General features: G+C 35.5%; 1 protein-coding gene across 2 annotated transcripts in view; it reads right to left on the reverse strand.

The window, feature by feature from the left end:
- The window catches only part of COL25A1 (collagen type XXV alpha 1 chain), a gene marked incomplete at its 5' end in the record, with an annotated part of 476,870 nt that overhangs the window by 66,665 nt on the left and 389,256 nt on the right, over positions 1–20,949 (reverse strand). For both annotated transcript variants that reach the window (XM_082463101.1, XM_082463100.1), the window contains 3 exons: positions 11,046–11,090; positions 15,842–15,877; positions 16,307–16,339. In XM_082463101.1, coding sequence (XP_082319227.1) covers positions 11,046–11,090; positions 15,842–15,877; positions 16,307–16,339 — 114 coding nt within the window. The remainder of the gene's footprint in view (positions 1–11,045; positions 11,091–15,841; positions 15,878–16,306; positions 16,340–20,949) is intronic.

Genomic DNA, 20,949 nt, shown 5'->3' on the forward strand with positions numbered 1-20,949 from the left:
TTAACTTGTTGTTTTAAACAAAATACATAAGAAATATACTTACTTACAAGTAAGACATTTCTCCCAATAAAATGATTTACACAAATATATAAATATTCCCTCTCCACCCTCAAGAAAAAAGCTGTATTAAAGTTCATGTGTATCATTAGTAACAACTTACTGTCATGAAAATATAATGCAAGTTAATAGGTGGAAAGTTTACAGGTAGACAAGACTCTTGCAAATCTTCAAGTAGAAATAAAATGATTTCACTGTTAGCAAAGCAAATAGAAGTACCGTTAAAGCATACTAATAAAAGAGAAGAAAAAAGAGTAAATGTTGCAAAAATGTATTTCTTATTTAGGTCAGTGTTTAGTTTATAAAAAGCTGAAGCATGCAGTTTCAAAAGTCACCAAAAAATAAATAAGGCTTTGTGATCTCAGTGACCAAAGCATTTTTTTCTTCCTTTTTAAGAACATAATATATTTAAGTTCTCCTGAGTTAAATGGATAGCAATTTCCTTTACACAGAATGTTCAGGGTGAAAATTTTTATTTCAAGATATAAAATTAGCAATGCATTGGACACTCAACAATTTTAGCATTATTAATACTGGCTTATTTTAAAGGCTCTGAGTATGATTAGTGGTACTTTATCATGCCACTCTAAGAAAGCATCTACCATCTCGATACATTCGTTTCTTATTTCAATTTATTCAAGGGGAACAACAGCATACTTAACTTTAGGATCACAGCTTCATGTTTATTTAATGCCAGAGCTCTCAATTACTTTAGAGACATTGTCTCCATCCTGTCTATATCTTGGCAGGATTGGGAGGAAATAATCATTGGTCTCTTTTCCGTCTCAGGCTTGAAAGACAATTATTGAAATAAGGCATAAATATGTCTACTCATGGTCTTGAGCTGGTTGGACTGATTTTTACCTTCCTAGACTTATACCAGAGGTTCTCAGAGTGCCTTTTCACTTACCCTTATTAGTGTACAGAGTAGGAAAGATTGATTCATTGATATGGTTTCAGATTTCATATTGCACCTAACCTTTAAGTTGAAACTACTACTTGTAGAGTTTGGGGTAGTATCAAAAAAAGAGTAACACAATTTCATGGAAAGGCTATTAAAATAATCTTCCCTTGTCCAATTACATATCTGTATGAGGCTGGTTCTTCTTCATATGCTTCAACCAAGACAACAAATTGCAACAGACTGAATGCAGAAGCAGATATGAGAATCCAGCTGCCTTCTATTAAGCCAGACATCGAAGAGATTCGGAAAAAAAAAAAAAAGAAGACAACAATGTCATTCTTCCTGCTAATTTTTTGTTTGTTTTGTAAAATTCAGTTGTGTTTCATAAAAATGTTATTTAGTTAACATATAATGGGTTGTTTAAATTTCTATTTTGATATCTAATACAGACATATCAATAGGTATAACCTACATAAATAAAAAATCCTTCAATCCTGATTTTTAAGTGTGTAAAAGGGTTTTGAGGTTAAATCTTTGAGAACTGTTGGTACAAAGGTACAGAATTGAGTTAAAGCCTGGATTTGCAAGCTGTGATCCTGAGGTGCCAAATAATGAAAGATTCTGGTGTCATTAAGGGATGACTTAGTCAAGACTTATTGGATAATTCAAGCAAAGCGCTTAGCACCACCTCTAGAACAAAGTAAGTAAACTATAAATGTTATTGTTGTCCTTATCTTACAGGCTCAAAAATGCTAGCTATCATTATTATTATTAGTGGTAGTGGTATTATAACACCTCTGCAGCTAATTACAGAGATATACATGTATATCAAAAAAAGAGTAACACAATTTCATGGTGTATATACCATGTATACACATATATATGTATACACATATACATGGTGTATATACATATACACCATGATATACATGGTGACTTCTTGATTCTTTGCGACCTGTATGGGGTTATACTCAATACCTCTTCAACTCCTTTCAAGAAGTAACCCTAAATTTTCTCATGTGAATATATCATCATTTTATGAGACAATATCCATCTGCCAGAGCATTTAGGATTGCAAAACAAAAAGTGTGTAAGGTAGAGAAATGACAGGTTTACTAAGAGTGAGTTTCTTCCTGTAAGAAAGGGAAAGGAGAAAATGGTCATACCTATTAAGTTTCCCTAAATAAATGAAATCCTTAAAAAAAAAATCTTGCTTCTTTGGCAAGGATTGATGTAGAGTTTAAAGGTCCTAGAATTTCCTAAAATGTCTAGGAGAAAGGTTATGACAGCCTACGGTTCTACAAACACTTTAATGTGATCAAAAGAATAAGCAAGTGGTTAATCCACTTTAGTCACAGTTCTAGTTAACCAGGATAGAGGAAAGAGACTGAGTCAAAGGAAGGTAGGGGAAAGCAGCTGAAATATGATTCAAACACAAAACACTTTTGCAAAATCATTTTATGAAGTAAATCAAACCACGCAAAAATGAGGTTACCTAATTTTTCAGGACAATACACAGGAGAAGTAACTATTTTTATTGGACTGTATGATGCTTCTCAGAGCCGTTTTTACATATCTAGTCTCATATAATCAATAGGAAATAGGAGATTGCTAAATTGGAAGTTATTCACACGTATTTTCTGAATAGACAAGGTGGGGGAGAGATGCAATAGAGGAAATTGGAACTATAATGGAACTAAGCTCTTATAATACTTTTAATTAAGGAACAATTAAATGTAGAGTTTTTTTCTTTTTCTTATTTACAAGGCAATTACCCGAATTAGAAAACCCAATTATAATTTGAGTGAGCCATTGTTGGAATAACATGGGAACATAAGGCAGGGATCCTTTGAAAAAGGCAGATGCTGGCTGTCATAATTAGGGAAACATGGATTTATACAGGTAAACAGCAAGTAAAATAGCTCTACCAATAAAGTGAAAACACTAAAATATGACCTTTTCTGAAACAATATTAATCTTTTCAGTATGATGTGTTAGTGCTTTTTTAAAAAATGACAATCAAAAAATGGCTAAGAAAAATGAAGGAAAGGCAGAGGCATTAAACATTGGTTTGTCGTGAATACCAAGGCACCAATCAATAGCATAAGAATAAGAGCACTAATTACTTCACAGCCACTTTAATCTGTTTTTCTCATATATATATATATATATATATATATCTCATTTCATATATATATGTATTCTAAATTTTCCTTCACCTCTCTACCTATTCACTCACTATCTCAAGTGAGATAGTATTTTAGGTTTTTACTTTTCTTATCATTGAGAATAAGATTACAAAGATAACTGGGATTCCATTCATACTGGAGCTGTTGATCCTGTGTGGAAGGAAAGCAAAAGAGTGAAAGCAACCAACTAGCAGGGAGAAAGATGGAGCAAGCCAAGAGAAGAGGAAGAATGGAGAAGGACAAGCATCTTAAAATGTCCTGCTCCTCTACCATGACCAGAACAATTAAACCCAGCATAATCTGCTATTTTTGTTGTTGTTTTGTCTTCACTGGTCCTGGCAATGTCCAACTAGATCTACCCTTATGACAAATGGGAAAATATAAACAATGCAATATCTAACTCTTAAAATAAACACAGAGCTGTGATTTAACCAAAGCCTGGAAATAAAAAATATACAACACTGTTTATCAGAACCCTTAAAACAATCCAACGTTTTAATCACTAAAACACAAGTAATGGCTGGCACCAAATTCTGCTACCCAAAACACATGCCTACCAGTGATCAGACGGTTGTCAGAGAAACAGAAATCTCAGCTCTGTTCATGCTACTGCAATATGGCATGGATGCAGCTTCAAATTTCAAAATGAAAATAAAAATTTGGTTTAACTTTCTGGTCTTATCTTAAATATTACATCTGATTTCTTCCTGAGTTGTTTCATGAGTTTTGTCCTTTGTTTCTTCTCAACATTAATTAATGAGCTCACCACCAATGAGTTAAAAAACTAGGTCTCAGTACCAAGACAGTAACGTATCTTCCTGTGTTGAGCTGGTAGAAAAGATGAATAATGAAGTATCTGTGGTTCTGGCAACTAAACTGGGATTCACGTTGGGAAGAATAAATGCTATTAATTCAGGATAAAGCACAGTTAGGTAGGTCTAGTAATAAACCGCCGGGAGTAGCAGCAAACAGACCTATCTGAAAATCTGACACATGTGGCTAATTTGAATGAAAGCTTTAAACATCCAGGGCACATAAAGATGCAGAAACAAATCTACAAAGAATAGCTATAGCTGAAATCAAACGTGTACTTATACATGACCAATTTAGGAAGGTCTAATGGTCTCACACTGATCTTTCCAACTATAGTTAACCCTTTCAGCAGCCACAACTTTGATCTTGTAGTATAAAGCTCAATGAAAATAAGTCATAGTAACTAATATGGGCTATATTTGAAAAATTATCCTGTTTTTTGCACCAAACAAAAAATTCCCTTGTTGATTAGAGTGTCAGTATTAGAGTTTATCCCTCTCTCTCTTTCTCTGTTTTATTTCATAAATTGGCAATATGTACACAGAGAAATGAAGTAAACTACAAGAAGATTTAGCTATGGGAAGGTGGGATCTAGTCACTCTGAAGGATAAAAGGAAGATGCTGCAAAGGTAAGATTTTTGACTGAAGCCACTTTTGCTCAACTCATTTGCTATTACTTTTAAAAAATTTAAACAGCCTATTGAGATAGTTTAAATTCTGTGTATTCTGGCCAAAAACCCCGAAAAACAAAACAAAAACCCTCCAAATAACTCAAACAATTACCATCTTCACCAACCAAGAAGGCAACAAAACCTGGCCTTCTATATTATAAAAACACAAGGTAAAACTAGGAAGTTCTTTAAAAAAATGATCTTTCTGAAATCTAACAATGGCCGTTAAGTCATTAAGTCTTGGAATTCCATAATAAAATCTGGACTGATTTTTCTTCAAACTCACATTTAATACATGGCAAGAAAGTATTTTAGATGATCCTACTTTATCTTTTAAATGGCTATTGGGACAGTTCACTTAATACTCTGTTGTCAAATCTACATAAAGGATGTCTTTCATATAGGTGAGAAGAGTCATCAAATATGTAGATGGAATTACTAGTCAAGGTAAGAATGAAGAGACAGCTTCATTCATACAGAAATGGCTCACCAGGTGTTTCCCTATAAACTTCCAGAACCTACCATCTGTTAAATGGAATAGTGAACAGAAAGTCCTAACTGATTATCTCTTGTCCACAGAAAAATCTCTGGTTTTTCATTTAATACCATTTGTTTTATTTTTATAAGTCATTATCAATTAAAGGAGTAAAAGATATTATTTTTTTAACCTGTCTAAAAAACCTCTAATATACTAGTTTAAACCAAGTCATGCTTTCCATGATATATATTACCCCGAGCAGATCCAATTTTCATTGCCCAAAAAATAGTACAACAGGGCTTGAAAAATATGTGCTGACTTGTCTGGGTGCTAAAAGCTTCACCAATAATTTTGATTAATGTGTCTTGACACTGAATGCATTAACCATACAATATTCTTCTTGCTTAAGGGCTAATTAGAATTCAAGTCAGCATGATACCTACTTTTGAGGATTACAGCAAGAACATTTGTTGTAATAAGAACCTTCAGGCAGCCAGTTTTGGTAATGATTGATTTGTAAAATTATTGAGGGGGAAAAAAAGAATGAGAAAGTAGAGTCTGCCCCCCAAACACTTATTTCCCTGAAGGATCACATTTGAGCATAAATTAAAACATCTTGGTGGCTATGACGAAAATGAACTACAATAGCAAGTTTATTTAAAATCCAGAAAACATAAGTTTCTGATTTTTTTTTTTTTAACGGGATTACATCACGAAAGCACAATTGGTGTATTTAGTCGAGGTTTCGTTATGGCTGCTAAAAAATCTCTGATTTCTGGTTGTATGAGTTTCCTAATTGGACTCTTAAACTATTCAACTGCTCAGACGCACTTTGTGCAAGCAGGAAATAATTATAAGTAACAATAACACAATGCTATCCTTTTAACCAGTATTCTTTTTCTTTTTTCTTTTACAAATTCATTTCACATCCTATGTTACTTCCAAAAACTTTCTTCTGTTATTTTAAAAATGTGATTTGATGTTTCTAAGGAAGGAACCTCACCTCCAGTGTATTTAGAAGATACGTTTCTATAGATTACTGAGCACTATACTGAATCCTCAGAATGACAAAATAATGTTTCTGCCACCTGTAAGAGTTAGTGCTTATATGATCTAGTGTCAAGGATGATTTTATATAACGAAGTGTAAAGAGTTAGTTACTGTCTCCTGATCTTCAAGTTCTTGATCTGAATGTCAAATTTTCACTAATGTGGAAGCCAGAACAAAAATATCAAGCTTTTAGGGAAAATACCGTAAAAATTTCTTTGCCACCTAAATGATTTGTTTTTCTGATTTGATGTCATTTTTACTGTACTATGTCTCCCTATTGTATTCGTTTTAATATATCAGGTACATTTTTCCCAATTTACTTTCTAAATATGATGAGATACACTGGTAGTCAACGCTGAAAGGAGAAAAACAAGCATTGAAAATTCATATTTGTAAAAAATGTCTTGGGCTGGGCAACACTATGAATGGGGCCTAAAGATTTCCATTATTACATGTCAAGTTTTCCTTTTGCTTTTCCTGTGAACAGTGTCGGGAAGGAGAACTAAGACAGTATCGTGTCTTATGCCCAGAACACTGTGTTTCCTCATCCTTTATCCCTGGAATACATTGGGTTATAGGAAAAGGGGAATAGTGTGATGTCATGTTTCAAGAGAAAATAGGTTATCTTACTGCTCTTAAAGGTAACATTCAACCATCACTGCAAAGGAGTTTTCAGAATTTAAATCTATGAACCTGCAGGGTGTAAATGGCTTTATGATCTCTAGGTTGAAATGACTCATAGGAGGAAAGACTCTATAGAACAGGTGCACAAACAGTGTTTCCAATATTCTGAGCTGCTCCAAGAGAAAGAAATAACAATAGCTAAAATTTATATAGCATTTACTATATGTTTGGCAATATTTTAGGAGCTGCACGTATATTAATTCATTTAATCCTCACAACAACCCTCTGAGTTATGTATAATAATAATTCCCATTTTATAAGGAAACCCAGCACAGAGAGATTATGTAACTTCCCAGCATCATGATATAGCTTCATAAACTGGTAAGGGGTAGAACTCAGATCTACACACTGGTGGTCTGGTTCTAAAGACAAGGTTCTTGATCACTGCTCTTCATGACTTAATTACTAGGGTAATATAACCATGAAAGGGGTAAGCAATTTTTCAAAATGTATGGAAAGAAAAAGATGTTTAAAACTAGGAACTTTGAATCTTACCCTTTTATGTGATATTGGAAAAGCTAGTCACAATAAAGTTTTACCCATGAAAAATATATTTAAAGGCTTGTTTATCAAAATAATTTTCTGAGCTCAATTCTTATTCCAGAAGACCAATGTTTGCATGGCACATTGTGCAATGTACAACATACAATAATTTAATCTTCCCAGCTGAACATCTTAACACTATATGAACCATGAATGCATGAAATAGGAATTCCAAATGTCTTCCACACGGTAAGAGCACTTTCCAATACTTGTTCAGGAAGCTTAAGAGTAGTTTGAAATTAAGTGATGCCTGTTCTTAGTGACTTTTATGTATGCCGAAGGTATTAGTACTTTTCTCTGAGTGGGACCCTGAGGTGATAGATAGATGAGTCCGCTGTCTGTATTTAGGCACTTTGCTCATTTCCTGAGAGCAGTGTGGAAGGCATGTGGATGCTCATTAAGTTTCCAACCGTTCCCCGAGAGTAACAGGTGGCAAATCAAAGCTTCCCTGGTATGTCATGGCTGGTTTCCTCAACATCTTGGAAATAACGGATGGCATTTGCACGCTCTCTGTAGTACCAGCAGATAAGGAGATGAATAGCAAGGAAGTATTTCCAAAGCATAAACAAACACACAGGTCTAGGAAAGTTATGACTAATGCTCTTGCTACCACACATTCTAAATCCATAGATGGTGGTTTCATCTTTTAAATATTATTACTCATTCAAACTATGAAATCAAGGTTAACTGTCCTGTGGTTAACTACCTAACAGAAGCAAGGTATATTAAAGGAATAAAGAATATCCCAAGTTAATGAAGCTATATCATAAATTTATAAACTTTTAACTGTACTTTTAAAAATATCCAATAACTACTAATGACTATGATGTGCTTTTAAATTGCCTCCTTTACAAAATTACTCAATTACACTGAGCACCTACTACATTATAGGGCAAGCATATCACTTACATTCTGGACTAGAGAGAGAAGACAGAGCTTATTAACCCAAAAATAGAATCTGTGATTTAAACTGAATACTGGATAGTTACCCAACAGCACTTGATAATTACATAGAAAAGTATCTCTAGTTAATGATAGAAAGATTTTTGTCAGTTGATAGCTTCTTCTCACCATAGTCACTAGTCAGGTTAGAAAAACAAAGGAAAATATCAGCTATAAGATCTTGACAAAATTTGTCTGGCAACATCCCATGACCCTAGAAATAAAAACATTTACTGGAGGTGGCAAATCACCAACATCTTTCCCAATTTGAAAAAGTTCAAAACCTTCAAACTGGTCCACTGATGACTAGGGAAATGAGCTGGGATATTTTTCACAGTGGAGGACATAAATCAAAGGTAATGAGAACAAATAGTAGTAACTGTAATTGTTTTGTTTGTTTGTTTTGGAGGGAAAAACCCCAATACCTTCCCCCTTATATACTCTCTCTCAACAAGAAAGCTCACCCTCAGGAGAAGGGACAACTGGATTTCCACACAGCACTGAGATTCCTGCCTCAGGAACTGGTGCTGGTAGCACAGCCCAGCTAACCTACAAGCAAGCGCTGCAGGAAACCCTGCCCCAGTCCTTCCAAAATGCCCCTCCTTTTAAATGCCTCCCCCCTTACTTATAATGTTACTGGGTTCTTTAAATTAGTGCTGAATTTAATGTTCTTACATTTGTTTTAAAAATCTGTGATTTTCCAAATATCAGTAAAAAGCTTTTTTTAAACGTGTGGGATTACTAAGGAACTGCCATAAATTAACTCTGCAGTATGAAATCACATATAATTTATTAAGTTATTTTTGCTAAATATCAAATGATAAGGAAATGACTTTGACTCTTTAGTAAACTGTTCTCATGGAGTGTACTTTTCAGTGAAGAAGCCAAAGACTAAAAATATATTAAAAGGACATATCTGGACATCTGTGAGACTAATCTGGAAACATCAAACAAAAAGCAGAACCAAAATTTCTGAGTGCCAACATGGAATTCATAGCTTTCATGGCTGTTAATTATAACACATATACTCATAAAATATTATATATGATACCATATGACGTCTGGGAACTCAGTAATTTAATATATTTATTCTAAAATCATATTATTCATGTAACACATTTCAAACACAATCTTCATAAAGCAGCATATACAACCCTCTTACTGAAACTAGGAATATTAATTTTAGAATCATCTAATGTACTCTAGGATTAATTCAAAATTCTATAAGATGAGAACAATGTAAAGAAAAATCTACTTGCATTATGCTATTTTATCAAACAGTTCTAGAATTAAAAGAAAAAACTTTAAAATAAGAAGCTGATTTTAAGGGATCACTACAACTAAGACACTAGAACTTTTAAGTCTTGTCAGTTGCCATGTAAAAAATTTTAAACAACTAAAAAAAATGTTTCTTAATATTTTTAGACAATTTAAAAACATGTAAAACAATGTTTTCAAGCTAAGCTTTAAGCAGTTATTTCAAAAGACATACAAATTTTATGGAAATAGTATGTAGGTCAATAAAGCTTAGTAATATGATTTGTACTTTGCAATGAGAATTATTAACAGGAAGTAGAAGCACAAAACACTTTGGAAGGACTTCCCTGGTGGTGCAGTGGTTGGAAATCCACCTGCCAATGCAGGGGACACGGGTTCGAGCCCTGGTCTGGGAAGATCCCACACGCCGCAGAGCAACTGCACCCGTGCACCACAACTACTGAGCCTGAGCTCTAGAGCCCGCAAGCCACAACTACTGAGCCCACGTGCCACAACTACTGAAGCCTGCGCGCCTAGAGCCTGTGCTCCACAACAAGAGAAGCCACTGCAGTGAGAAGCCTGCGCACCGCAACGAAGAGTAGCCTCTGCTCTCCTCAACTAGAGAAAGCCCGCACACAGCAACAAAGACGCAACACAGTCACAAATAAATAAATAAATAAATAAATAAATAAATAAATAAATAAAAAACTTTGGAAAGATTATTATAATGGGTGAATCACAAAAACAGCTGCCTGGATATTAGATTTAAGGGGATGTTAAGACTTTAATTCTGGTCAAAATCTGATAGGCCCTTAAGAGTAAAATTTAAATGTGAAGGGAGACATTGTAGACTTTAAAGAATTCCTATGACTTCAAATGAAATGACTTTTACATTTATTTAAGGGGCATAGTAGGTTATATAGTGGAATATACAGTCCAGATAGCCATGGCAAACTTTAGAAATACCCGTGCTTCATTTTTTTTTTATGAAGTATAGTTGATTTACAATGTTGTGTTAGTTTCAGGTGTACAGCAAAGTGATTCACTTTCATATATATGTATTTATGTATATATTATACATATACATGTATATATATATTCTTTTTCAGATTCTTTTCCATTATAGCTTATTACAGCATATTGAGTATAGTCCCCTGTGCTATACAGTAGGACCTTGTTGATTATCTATTTTATATGTAGTAGTGTGTATCTGTTAGTCCCAAACTCCTAATCTATCCTTTCCCCCCTTTTCCCCTTTGGTAACCTTAAGTTTGTTTTCTATGCCTGTAAGTCTATTTCTGTTACCTGTGCTTCATTTTTAATTAAAAAATTTAATTGGTTGAAATGGCTGGTGAGTATTTAAAGAACAGCACTATATTTTTAGCTTTCATTTTTTCATTTTTGTGACTCTCACAATTACATTTCTATGAAGCCAAGACTGTCAGTGCAGTATTTACCTTTATCCCCGGAAGTCCAGGAAGCCCAGGAAGCCCTGGTTCACCCTACATAGGAAAATCACACAGCATTATAGAACAGTATTCACTCAGGCACAGTATCCGAGAAAAACATGGCAAATGCTCCCAGCTGAATTCTTGCTGTATGTATATATATGTCTAATATATATACTGTCTAGTTTCAAGATATTTGGTGAGATTATACAGTTCAGTCAACTCTTGATTCAGGGATTGGTTGACCATTTTGCAGATTTTCCAGGATTTTCCCTGTTGCTGTCAGTTCACTGCTCATTGTCATCACTACCAGGAGGTGAGAAAGAGAAATAAAAGGAGACGGAATTCCTGTGTTTTATTACTCCCTGGTCAATGATTTGTTGAGGAGGCTGAATCTATTTGCTGAAATGAGGATTACGTGCATTTGAATAATGCATCCTATTCTAGGGCTGTCTTACCTCAGATAGTCAAGAGTTGGCTGTATGAACAGATGGTCATATCAAAACAATATACATTAAAAGTCTCATTCACTTAAAAGTGTAACAAGATTTCTTTTCCATTCCTGAATGATGAGAAGATAAATGCATAGTTAAGATTATACTTAACTCCAGCCCGTATATCAGACAATTGTTGAGTCTGGGTAACCCTGCTTAGCAATTGAGGGCTAATGGTACCATGCAGCTGTTTCTGAATACAGGTTTGAGATTAAGTGGTACATTTTGGGTGAGCACACTGGAGTCAAGCTAAATCTTCTCATTTCACATAACTGTGTACATTATTTTAAGCACAAAGTATAGTGACAAGAAGTTATATTGCTTAGAAAATCTCCTGAATTCCACTAAAGAAGCATAAAGGAATTGCCAGAGAAAATGAAAGTCCATCCTGTGTTGGACTGAGGTGACTAAATCTTGTGGAAAATAACATTTGAAGGTAAAAGTGTCACATCATTTCATGATGGCGAGTCAGTGTTATGACAACTATACCAAAAGAGATAGAAGCATCAAACTAAAGATAAAAGTGGTAGAAGGCACTTCTTTAATCTACATGCTTGAACAGTTCTTATTCCAAGGAAAATCTACTAAGAACAACCAGATATTTCATCTTTAATATTATTACTTTCAAATTATGGAGGGCTATAATTTGCTCTGGTATTATCACAAAATGACTTCAGATACTGTTTATATTAAGCTGTATGGTTAGACATAGAAAGGACAATGACTTTCCTGATGGTTTAGGTCAAAGGTGCTTCAGGAATGCAAAAGAAAAGCTATTCTTTCTGAAACTACCTGAGTGAAAGTTTGCATTGTGAACAAAAAGACTAAGATGAGATTAAGCCAGAGAAGAAAGAATGATTATGAAGAATTTGATATTTCATTCAAAGAAACTTGTCCAAGTAGATTAAACTTTACAAAGATACAACATTATACATTTGATTTTCTTTTTTTCCCCCCATTTCCCTTTAATCAATAACTTTAGGAAGCTCTAGTAAAAAGTGCTTATCCATATTTCAGTGAAGATTCTCTTTTACTAAGAAAAAAGTATAAGGCCCTTGAAAACACAGTAAGTTGCAGTAGAATATACAACCAATAAAAGTAAACATATTGGTGACATATTGATAGTTTTGTATTGTTTCAGAAAAGCCCCCAAAACTCAAGACATCCTATTTAAGACATGGATGGAAACATATAGGTTGTAACACTGTTTCCTCAAAGGAGTTTTTACTAGACCCTTCCCTCAAGGGGAAGGGTCAGATTAAAAGGATTTGATGACTACTTTAAAGTAAGATATTTATATACACATGCATACATAGACATATCCATGTTTCTCACAATGAGAAAGATGTATAAAACATTATGGATTATTTTATAATGTAGATTGGATACTTACAGAGAGTTTGAGCATTTAGCTCTTCCCTACATCATATGCATATATATGTAGGTATATAGGTTATAAATGTACTTTTTAATGAACAAATCTTTCAGGAATTCATATTTCATACTCTTGGATTTTGACTTTTCCAAATTTATGTTTACTTAAAAGTTGACAAAATGAAGGATTATAAAACATTTAATGTTACCCTTTGTGAAACATCTCAACATTTTTAGGAAGATATTTCTTCCTATATAAATTCTCTGTCTTTATACCATGAATGTCTATCTTTTAATTAAGAGACAGTTTTCAGTTAATTTCTCCATTCTTGCCTATTTCTTGACTCAGAGCTTCTCTGAGTTGAGTTCTTGGTCATGCACAGCCCAAGTTCGGATCTAGGTCATAATTAAGAATCGGTTTGTTATTCCATTCAAAGACTTCTTGCCCAAGTAGATTACACTTTACACTGATACGCTATGCTTCTGGTTTTCTTTTTTCTTTCCCTTTCACTCTTTATTCTCCATTATCGGAGACCCTTGTCTACTGTTAAAGTCAGTTCTCTGCTTTCACCCCATGTCCCTGTGACAGTGCCCTGTATTTCTAGATACAGTTCAACTGTGCCAGTCCCTTACAATGGGCAAACATGTATTTTTACCCCATTAAAACTAAAAAATATATTTTAAAAAGATGTGGAGAAGTTAGGAAGGCAGCTATGCTCACCACTATACCACCAATGCCATTGAATGTGAAGTTAGGAAGGAAAAAATTATGTGATGAAACACACACTCACTTTACCAACATATATACCCTAACTCACATATCAATCACACACTCTCCTGTTGAGTCTATAAAAGAAAAAAACTATAATTAAATCATTCCCTATTATGAATGTTACTCTAAATAACAAACTTTCATACCGCAAAATACCAGACAGTGGAGAGCTAATCAATGCACTTTAATTCTGGCAGGATATCCTCTACTTTTCTGGGAATGCCCCTAATGCAGGAGCTTAAGTACCCATGAACCCACAACAAAGTTCTGCAATGGTGAGAAAATGTGGAAGATTCCTTGAACGGATTCTGTACTCAGTTCTGTTTGTCATTTTCCAATCTAAGCAACCAGCAAGAATGGAAACACTCTACTTTTAAATCAGTGTTGGGGTAAGTATTGCCAAATCCATATATTAGACAAGGAAGTCATAAATATTGTGGGAAAGTGAGATTGCGTCAAAGGGTAGAATCTGGCCTAAATATTAATGAAAAAGATACTGTTCTTTTCAGGGCACATTTTCATTCAGATGGGTTGTAATATTCATACACATATTCATTCAGGCACATATTTGTTCAGGTAGAATCCACTTCTCTCAATATAATTTAAAACAGGTTTTTAATGAAATACACAGAAAAGCCAATGTTTCCATATGTAAACCTATAAACTTCCAGAAACAAATCTAAAATGTATTTTTAAATAATCATGATAAAGCAATATTTTATTAACCAATTGAAAATCAATTTTGATCTTCCACTCTGAAAACAGGGGAACCTATATGAAATTAGAGCAGACTTGTTTTGTTTTTTAAAAAAGACGTAACAGTTTTACAGACAATTCTTTTAGCTTATTACAGTTTTGGAGAGCAGTTTAAATTTAGCTTGTAATTTTTAAAGACTGAGGGACTTAAAATGAGATCATCTGAGAAAATTAGATGCTCTTTCAAACCAAAGCAGGCCATGGATCTCTGTGATATCACTAATTTCAAATTTCTTACATGAAGAATCAGTAGGAAATCTTAGGCACTGAACAGCAAAATTTGCAGAGTTCTGCTGGGCTCTTTGGAAAAGTCTCAACTTTACCTGAAACTGGGTCTAATGAATCATTACTCTTAGATTCTTAATTTCAAGAAAATCTATTTTTAAATTAGGGAAATGTTAAAAGAATGTGAAAGACCTTCTCAAAAAGCACTTTAATCTGAAGTGTTTAAACAAAGCAGTGATCCTCTCAATAACTTCAAGAATGTGGGAATATTTTTTTATGTTATGTTCTAAGGTTCCAAACTACTACAGTGGGATTTCTTCTCTCTTTCTCTTTATACTAATGAGGTATATTCTATGTTTCTATTCATATTTTTTTTTCTATAACATTAGTTACTGCTAGACAAAGGCAGAGTCATGATCTCAGAGATTTAACATAATGTGGAATTCACATTTACTTGTTAGCCACATCTGTTATCTAAAAATCTAAAATCTGCACTGGGCATTGATATCCAGATGCTCAGACGATAAACTACTAACAGTCGTTTCCTGCTTCAGACGCAAATGAGAATAAACATATTCATTGCATGTCCTCTAATTTATCACTGAAGTGAAGCACAAATGATAAAAAAAATTAACGTTAGATTGGTTAAAGTGGTTTGGCTACTGTCTCCAATTAAAATTTAGTTCATGAACAAACCTCTTTGTACAACATAACATTCACTGCTTAGGTAGATATTATTCACATAAAAAAATTATCAGCAGGGAAGTATTTGAAATGAGAGGAAAGGAATATAATTTTAAAAGAACTGTCCATCATTCCCTATTGAGACAGTTTAGTAAATATTCATTTCTTCTCATAAAAGATAGAAACATGCAGAGTATCTTTAAACATGCAAGATAGGTTGTTGGCATTCCAACCCAGCAGATCTTTGTTAGTCTCAAACAGCTCAGTATATGCTGCCTTTAGCTCATAAAGCATCCTTTTACACGTCCAGATTATGTTTGTACTTTTACTATGGTCAGCATCAACCCTTTTAAAATGAAAAACAGTCAAAACCACTCTGCATATAAGGCATGAAAATGGCATCATTTTCAGTAATTGTTCTCATATTATACAGTGATAGCAGACATAATCAAATGGTGACTAAAAGACAGTACAAAGAACACACCGGAATAGGGATTTACCTTTTGCCCTGGACGACCAGATTCTCCGGGCTCTCCCTGGCCAAAGAAAACCAAAGATGAAAAGGGCAGTCTTACAAGAATTTTCCAAAAGTCTTAGGCCCTTGGACACTTTCAGCCTCCCCGATGACACATGCATTTCATTCACTTTATTCTGTTGCTCTACATCTTACCAGACATATGAACATTTTTTTTTTTTTTTTGCTGTAAATATACCTAAAGCTCACATACAAATCCGCATTTCCATAAAAACCAATCAGAAAGGGAAGAAAAGGCAAGACCTCTTGTTTAAGCCTTTATCAGAGATTTCTAGCAGATACTCCCTGTTGTGTCTAGAAGCTGATTAATGCAGTAGTATAGGAACAGAGTTAGAACCATCAACGTTGGTAAAAAGGAAGGGGAACAAGAGACTTATAAAAGTCAAAGCTGTAACTCCTGGGGTACAAACACTTGCAAGGCTATAGTTACCTTAATTCCTGCAGCGGACGATCCAGGGTCACCCTAAAATGAAACCCATGAGAGATTATTCTACAAGTGATGAGACTAGGAAACACACAAACACATAGAGCGCCGTTATCTACAGGAGCACACAAGGAAACCCCGTGACTAATGGGCCAAACTATGCTCCCTAAGATTTTGTATCAATATGGCTAAGATGTCAGTAATTTCCAAGATTAACAATATACTTTCTAGAAACATGGGTTTACTTTGCAAAATTCATAAGGACTGGGCTTCCCTGGTGGCGCAGTGGTTGAGAATCTGCCTGCCAACGCAGGGGACACGGGTTCGAGCCCTGGTCTGGGAAGATCCCACATGCCGCGGAGCAACTGGGCCCGTGAGCCACAACTACTGAGCCTGCGCGTCTGGAGCCTGTGCTCCGCAACAAGAGAGGCTGCGATAGTGAGAGGCCCGCGCACCGCAATGAAGAGTGGCCCCCGCTCGCCGCAACTAGAGAAAGCCCTCGCACAGAAACGAAGCCCCAACACAGCCATAAAAATAAATAAATAAATAAACCCAAAGTTAAAAAAAAAAAAAATCATAAGGACTACATTCCTTGAAATAAATATAAATATATAAATATGGATCTCTTCCCTTGATACAGTGCTAAAATTGTATTCTAAAGCAATACATTAGTGGATCTGGAATTTCAGTTTTCTCTATTTCAGGAATTTATTAATGTCACTGGCTATCATTTACTAGGAGTTCCCTGACCCTTTCGGTCTTCAGAAAGTCAGGGTTCAACAGATGAAGTCAAAGGGTTAATGATGTTGAGTTGGAAAAAGCCATGCCGCAGGTCAGTTTGTTTTCCTCATGAAGCACCGTCACCCTTATGACCAGCACGTTTTTTTCTAGCTCTACACTTGTTTCATTGTAACGCAGTCACCGGAAAGTTACAGGATGATGGATGACTTGTGGGTGACAGGGACACATGGAAGATCTGCGAGAAAATCTTGAGATAGAATCTGGTTTTCTGAAAGGCATTGTATTGCACCCGGATTTCACGGAGTGTGCCTACATTCCTAAGGCAAATGTGCTCTAAATACACAGATAGGGGCTAACAGGAGACAGTTCGGCGGGTGGCTTAGAATGCTGCCTATTTCTGATATGAGGCCAGGCAAGGGCCTAGATTTTCCAGCTCCTTCTAGCCCTCTGTCCCATAAACATGCTACCAGGAAAATAAAAGGGAGAAAATGTAGTCATTTGAGACTGTTAAGAAAACAGGAACAGCCACAAGGAGGAAGGCACATACTGGGGTTTCCTCAGCTGTCCTGTCTGCGTGAGGGCTCACAGAGCTCTGGGGGTCTACTTCCTTGTTCTAGGTTTACAGAGCTGTTCATCAATCTCATTTAGAGACAGAGATAAACCTCAGGCCCCTGTACATGAGGCACTCGCCCCCCTCCCTCAGTTTCTCTCTCTTCTTCCCACGGCTGGCAGTTCTCTTTGTTCAGGTCTTAAGTGGCTTTGCCTCAACCCCTCACCGACCAACCTAGACACATGCCCCTCACATCCACATCTCACTCTGCGGCATCTGTTCAAGTCCTGCAAGCTCACTGCATACGGATTATGTGTGTATGTTTTCTGCCTATTCTTTGCTTGTCCCTCCATTAGACGATCAGCCACATGTGGGCAGGTTCAGTGTCTATTTTTATTCAGTGTCTGAATAAAATATGCTGGATACATATATGGTGAATAAATGAACAAATCTCAGAAAGAATATTTTCAGCAGGTCAGCAGTCAAGAATCAAAACATAAAAAAAAACCTTAGGAAGAAAAAAAAGCTTAAGAAGGAGAAGGAAATAATAAATTAGCTTATTTGAGGAAACATACGAGTTTCTTTGACATCTGTAATTGCTACTACTCAAGGAAAAATTAAAACATGACAAAACATATAGAAGAGGATCCCAAATACTGTCTTATTGTAAAATGATACTGGTTTCTTTTCCCCATCACTAATAATCAATTGAGTTACGAATGGGCAGTGAAATAAATGTGGCTAATAAAATAATACTTATTTCTGTTTCCACTAAATCAGGTCTGTCTGAAAGCCATCAACACCAATGAATCAGTATTTTGCACAATGAGACCTTTGTATTCATAAAAGCAATTCTGACTTTTCTAAGCCCCCTTTTTCATCTTATTTATACCTCACAAGACTCCCAAGAGATAGGGCAGATATTACTATTTTTACTTAATAGATGAGGAAATTGAAGCAACTTGAGCCTAAGTGAATTTTGGACTTCCTAAATTCTATTGCCATGTTCTTTTTATTGGAATAAGAAAAGAATTATTGGTTTATCTCATTTTGGCAACAGGGCACAATGGTTGTAGTAAACTTGTAAACAAAAGGAAGTTGCTTGTATTAACTGTAGTTTAAAAACCTTTTTTTCCAGTGTTTTAATGGAAAGTGACTGGATAATCCACTAATGAGAATAAGGACTAGATTTAGTTCTCAGAGAAAGTGGATGGGAAGGAAAGGACAGTTTCCTGAAAGCCTGATTTATTTGTGGAAACTGGAGCAGTTTCATTTGATGGACAACTATGAGTGATATATCAACTTTCTTTTCAAAAATTAGAACTGTGGGTCTTCCCTGGTGGTGCAGTGGTTGAGAATCTGCCTGCCAATGCAGGGGACACGGGTTCGAGCCCTGGTCTGGGAAGATCCCACATGCCACGGAGCAACTGGGCCCGTGAGCCACAACTACTGAGCCTGCGCGTCTGGAGCCTGTGCTCTGCAATAAGAGAGGCCGCGATAGTGAGAGGCCCGCGCACCGCGATGAAGAGTGGCCCCCGCTCGCTGCAACTAGAGAAAGCCCTCGCACAGAAACGAAGACCCAACACAACCAAAAATAAATAAATAAATTTTAAAAAAAAGATTAGAACTGTGAAATCTCATGGAATTTTTATAACTTTTAAGTGGCAAGGCAATTGCTGGAAGACGTTCCTAAGTTAAACATTTTAAAGGATAATGCTGCAAGTAGTGAAAATAAAAGTCAGTGTTTATAATCCTTATTCCTCTAAAAGTGAAAATGAATACAGGATTAAAGTAGGAAAAAAACCCCAACTGTGTCTCTCTAAGTATACCCTTAGCTTCATAAATCAGTTGGTTTGAAAATAAAAGTTTCCACAGGGTAAATCATAAAGCCAAAAATACTTTGAGAAGATACTCGAGGTAAATGAATTTGACTTTGCTATTGACCATTCAAGTACAGAGTTTTTGTTTTTGGCTGTGATTATTTTCAAGCACAACACTTGGTATGTAATTATATGTATGTGTTACTGAAGTCTATGTGGATAAATAAAGTGAACGTGGTGATATTTCTATCAGTCATTAATTCATTCAATAAATATTTATTGAGCATCGATTATGTGCCAACCATGTTCTGGATGCAGGGATACTAGGAGCTAGGGCAATAAAGCGAACAATGCTGTTTCAAACCCTGCCCTTGTCCTGTGCTTACGATATAGTCACCCTTCCATATCCCTGGGTTCTGCATCTGCGGATTCACCCAACCTTGGACTAAAAATCTTTTGAGAAAAAAATTCCTGAATATTCCAAAGAGCAAAACTTAAATTTCTGTGTGCCTGGCAACTGCTTACATAGTATTCGGTATCATAAGTAATCTAGAGAAGCTTTATAGTACAGCTGACCCTTAAACAACACAGGCTTGAACTGCAAAGGTCCACTTATATATGGATTTTTTTTCAACAGTAAATATTACAGTACCACACGATCTGCAGTTGGTTGAATTCGGCGGATGGGGAACCACGATATGGAGAAAACAGGGATGTGAAGGAACCATGTATAAGGAGGGCCTTTTGTAAATTATACCCTGATTTCAACTGGCAGAGTCTCAGCACTCCTAAGCCCCCCATTATTTAAGGGTCAATTGTATATGGGCGCATGCGCACAGGTTATATCCAAATACTACCCCATTGTATATAAGGGACATGCTAGGATTTTGGTATTTGCAGGGATCCTGGAACCAATCTCCTGGAGATACCGAAGGACTACTGTAATCATTTGTATATATGTATACAGTATATATGTACACAAATATATGTATTCAAAAATATTGTTGATTGAATGCATAAAAGATATCTTCTTTTTCTTTCTTTCCACGTACAAAAAGTCTGGGATAGGAAGAAATTGTCATGTTGGGAAATTTTGTGTCACCCACAGAAGACATGATAAACAAATGCATGGTACAGGAAAAAGTTATACCATTCAACGAAAATAAGAAGCAGGTGAAAGTAAAAAAAAAAAATTTTTAAAAGGTTGTTCATTCAATAAATATTTATTATCTTCCTATTATGTGCCAGGAAATTGGATTGGTGTTGGGAATAGAACAGTTTGGTAACTTATAGTTTTTTGTTTATTTGTTTGTTTTTTCTTTTCCAGTGAGCTGGATGCCCAATTAAACAAGGAATTACAATAAACTGTGATAAGGGTTATGAAAGGGATCATAAAGAGTGCTCTGGGAGCACATAGAGGGTAACAGAGACAATCCAGGGGAGACTGAAAGGCTGCCCCAGGGAAATGACTTAATAAATTCAGGTCTCAGTAGACTGAGGAATAGGATGAGAACGTGAGGAGGTGGAGGTGGGCAGAG

The sequence above is a fragment of the Balaenoptera physalus genome (assembly GCF_965194825.1).
Source record: "Balaenoptera physalus genome assembly, chromosome: 5".
Taxonomy (NCBI): domain Eukaryota; kingdom Metazoa; phylum Chordata; class Mammalia; order Artiodactyla; family Balaenopteridae; genus Balaenoptera; species Balaenoptera physalus.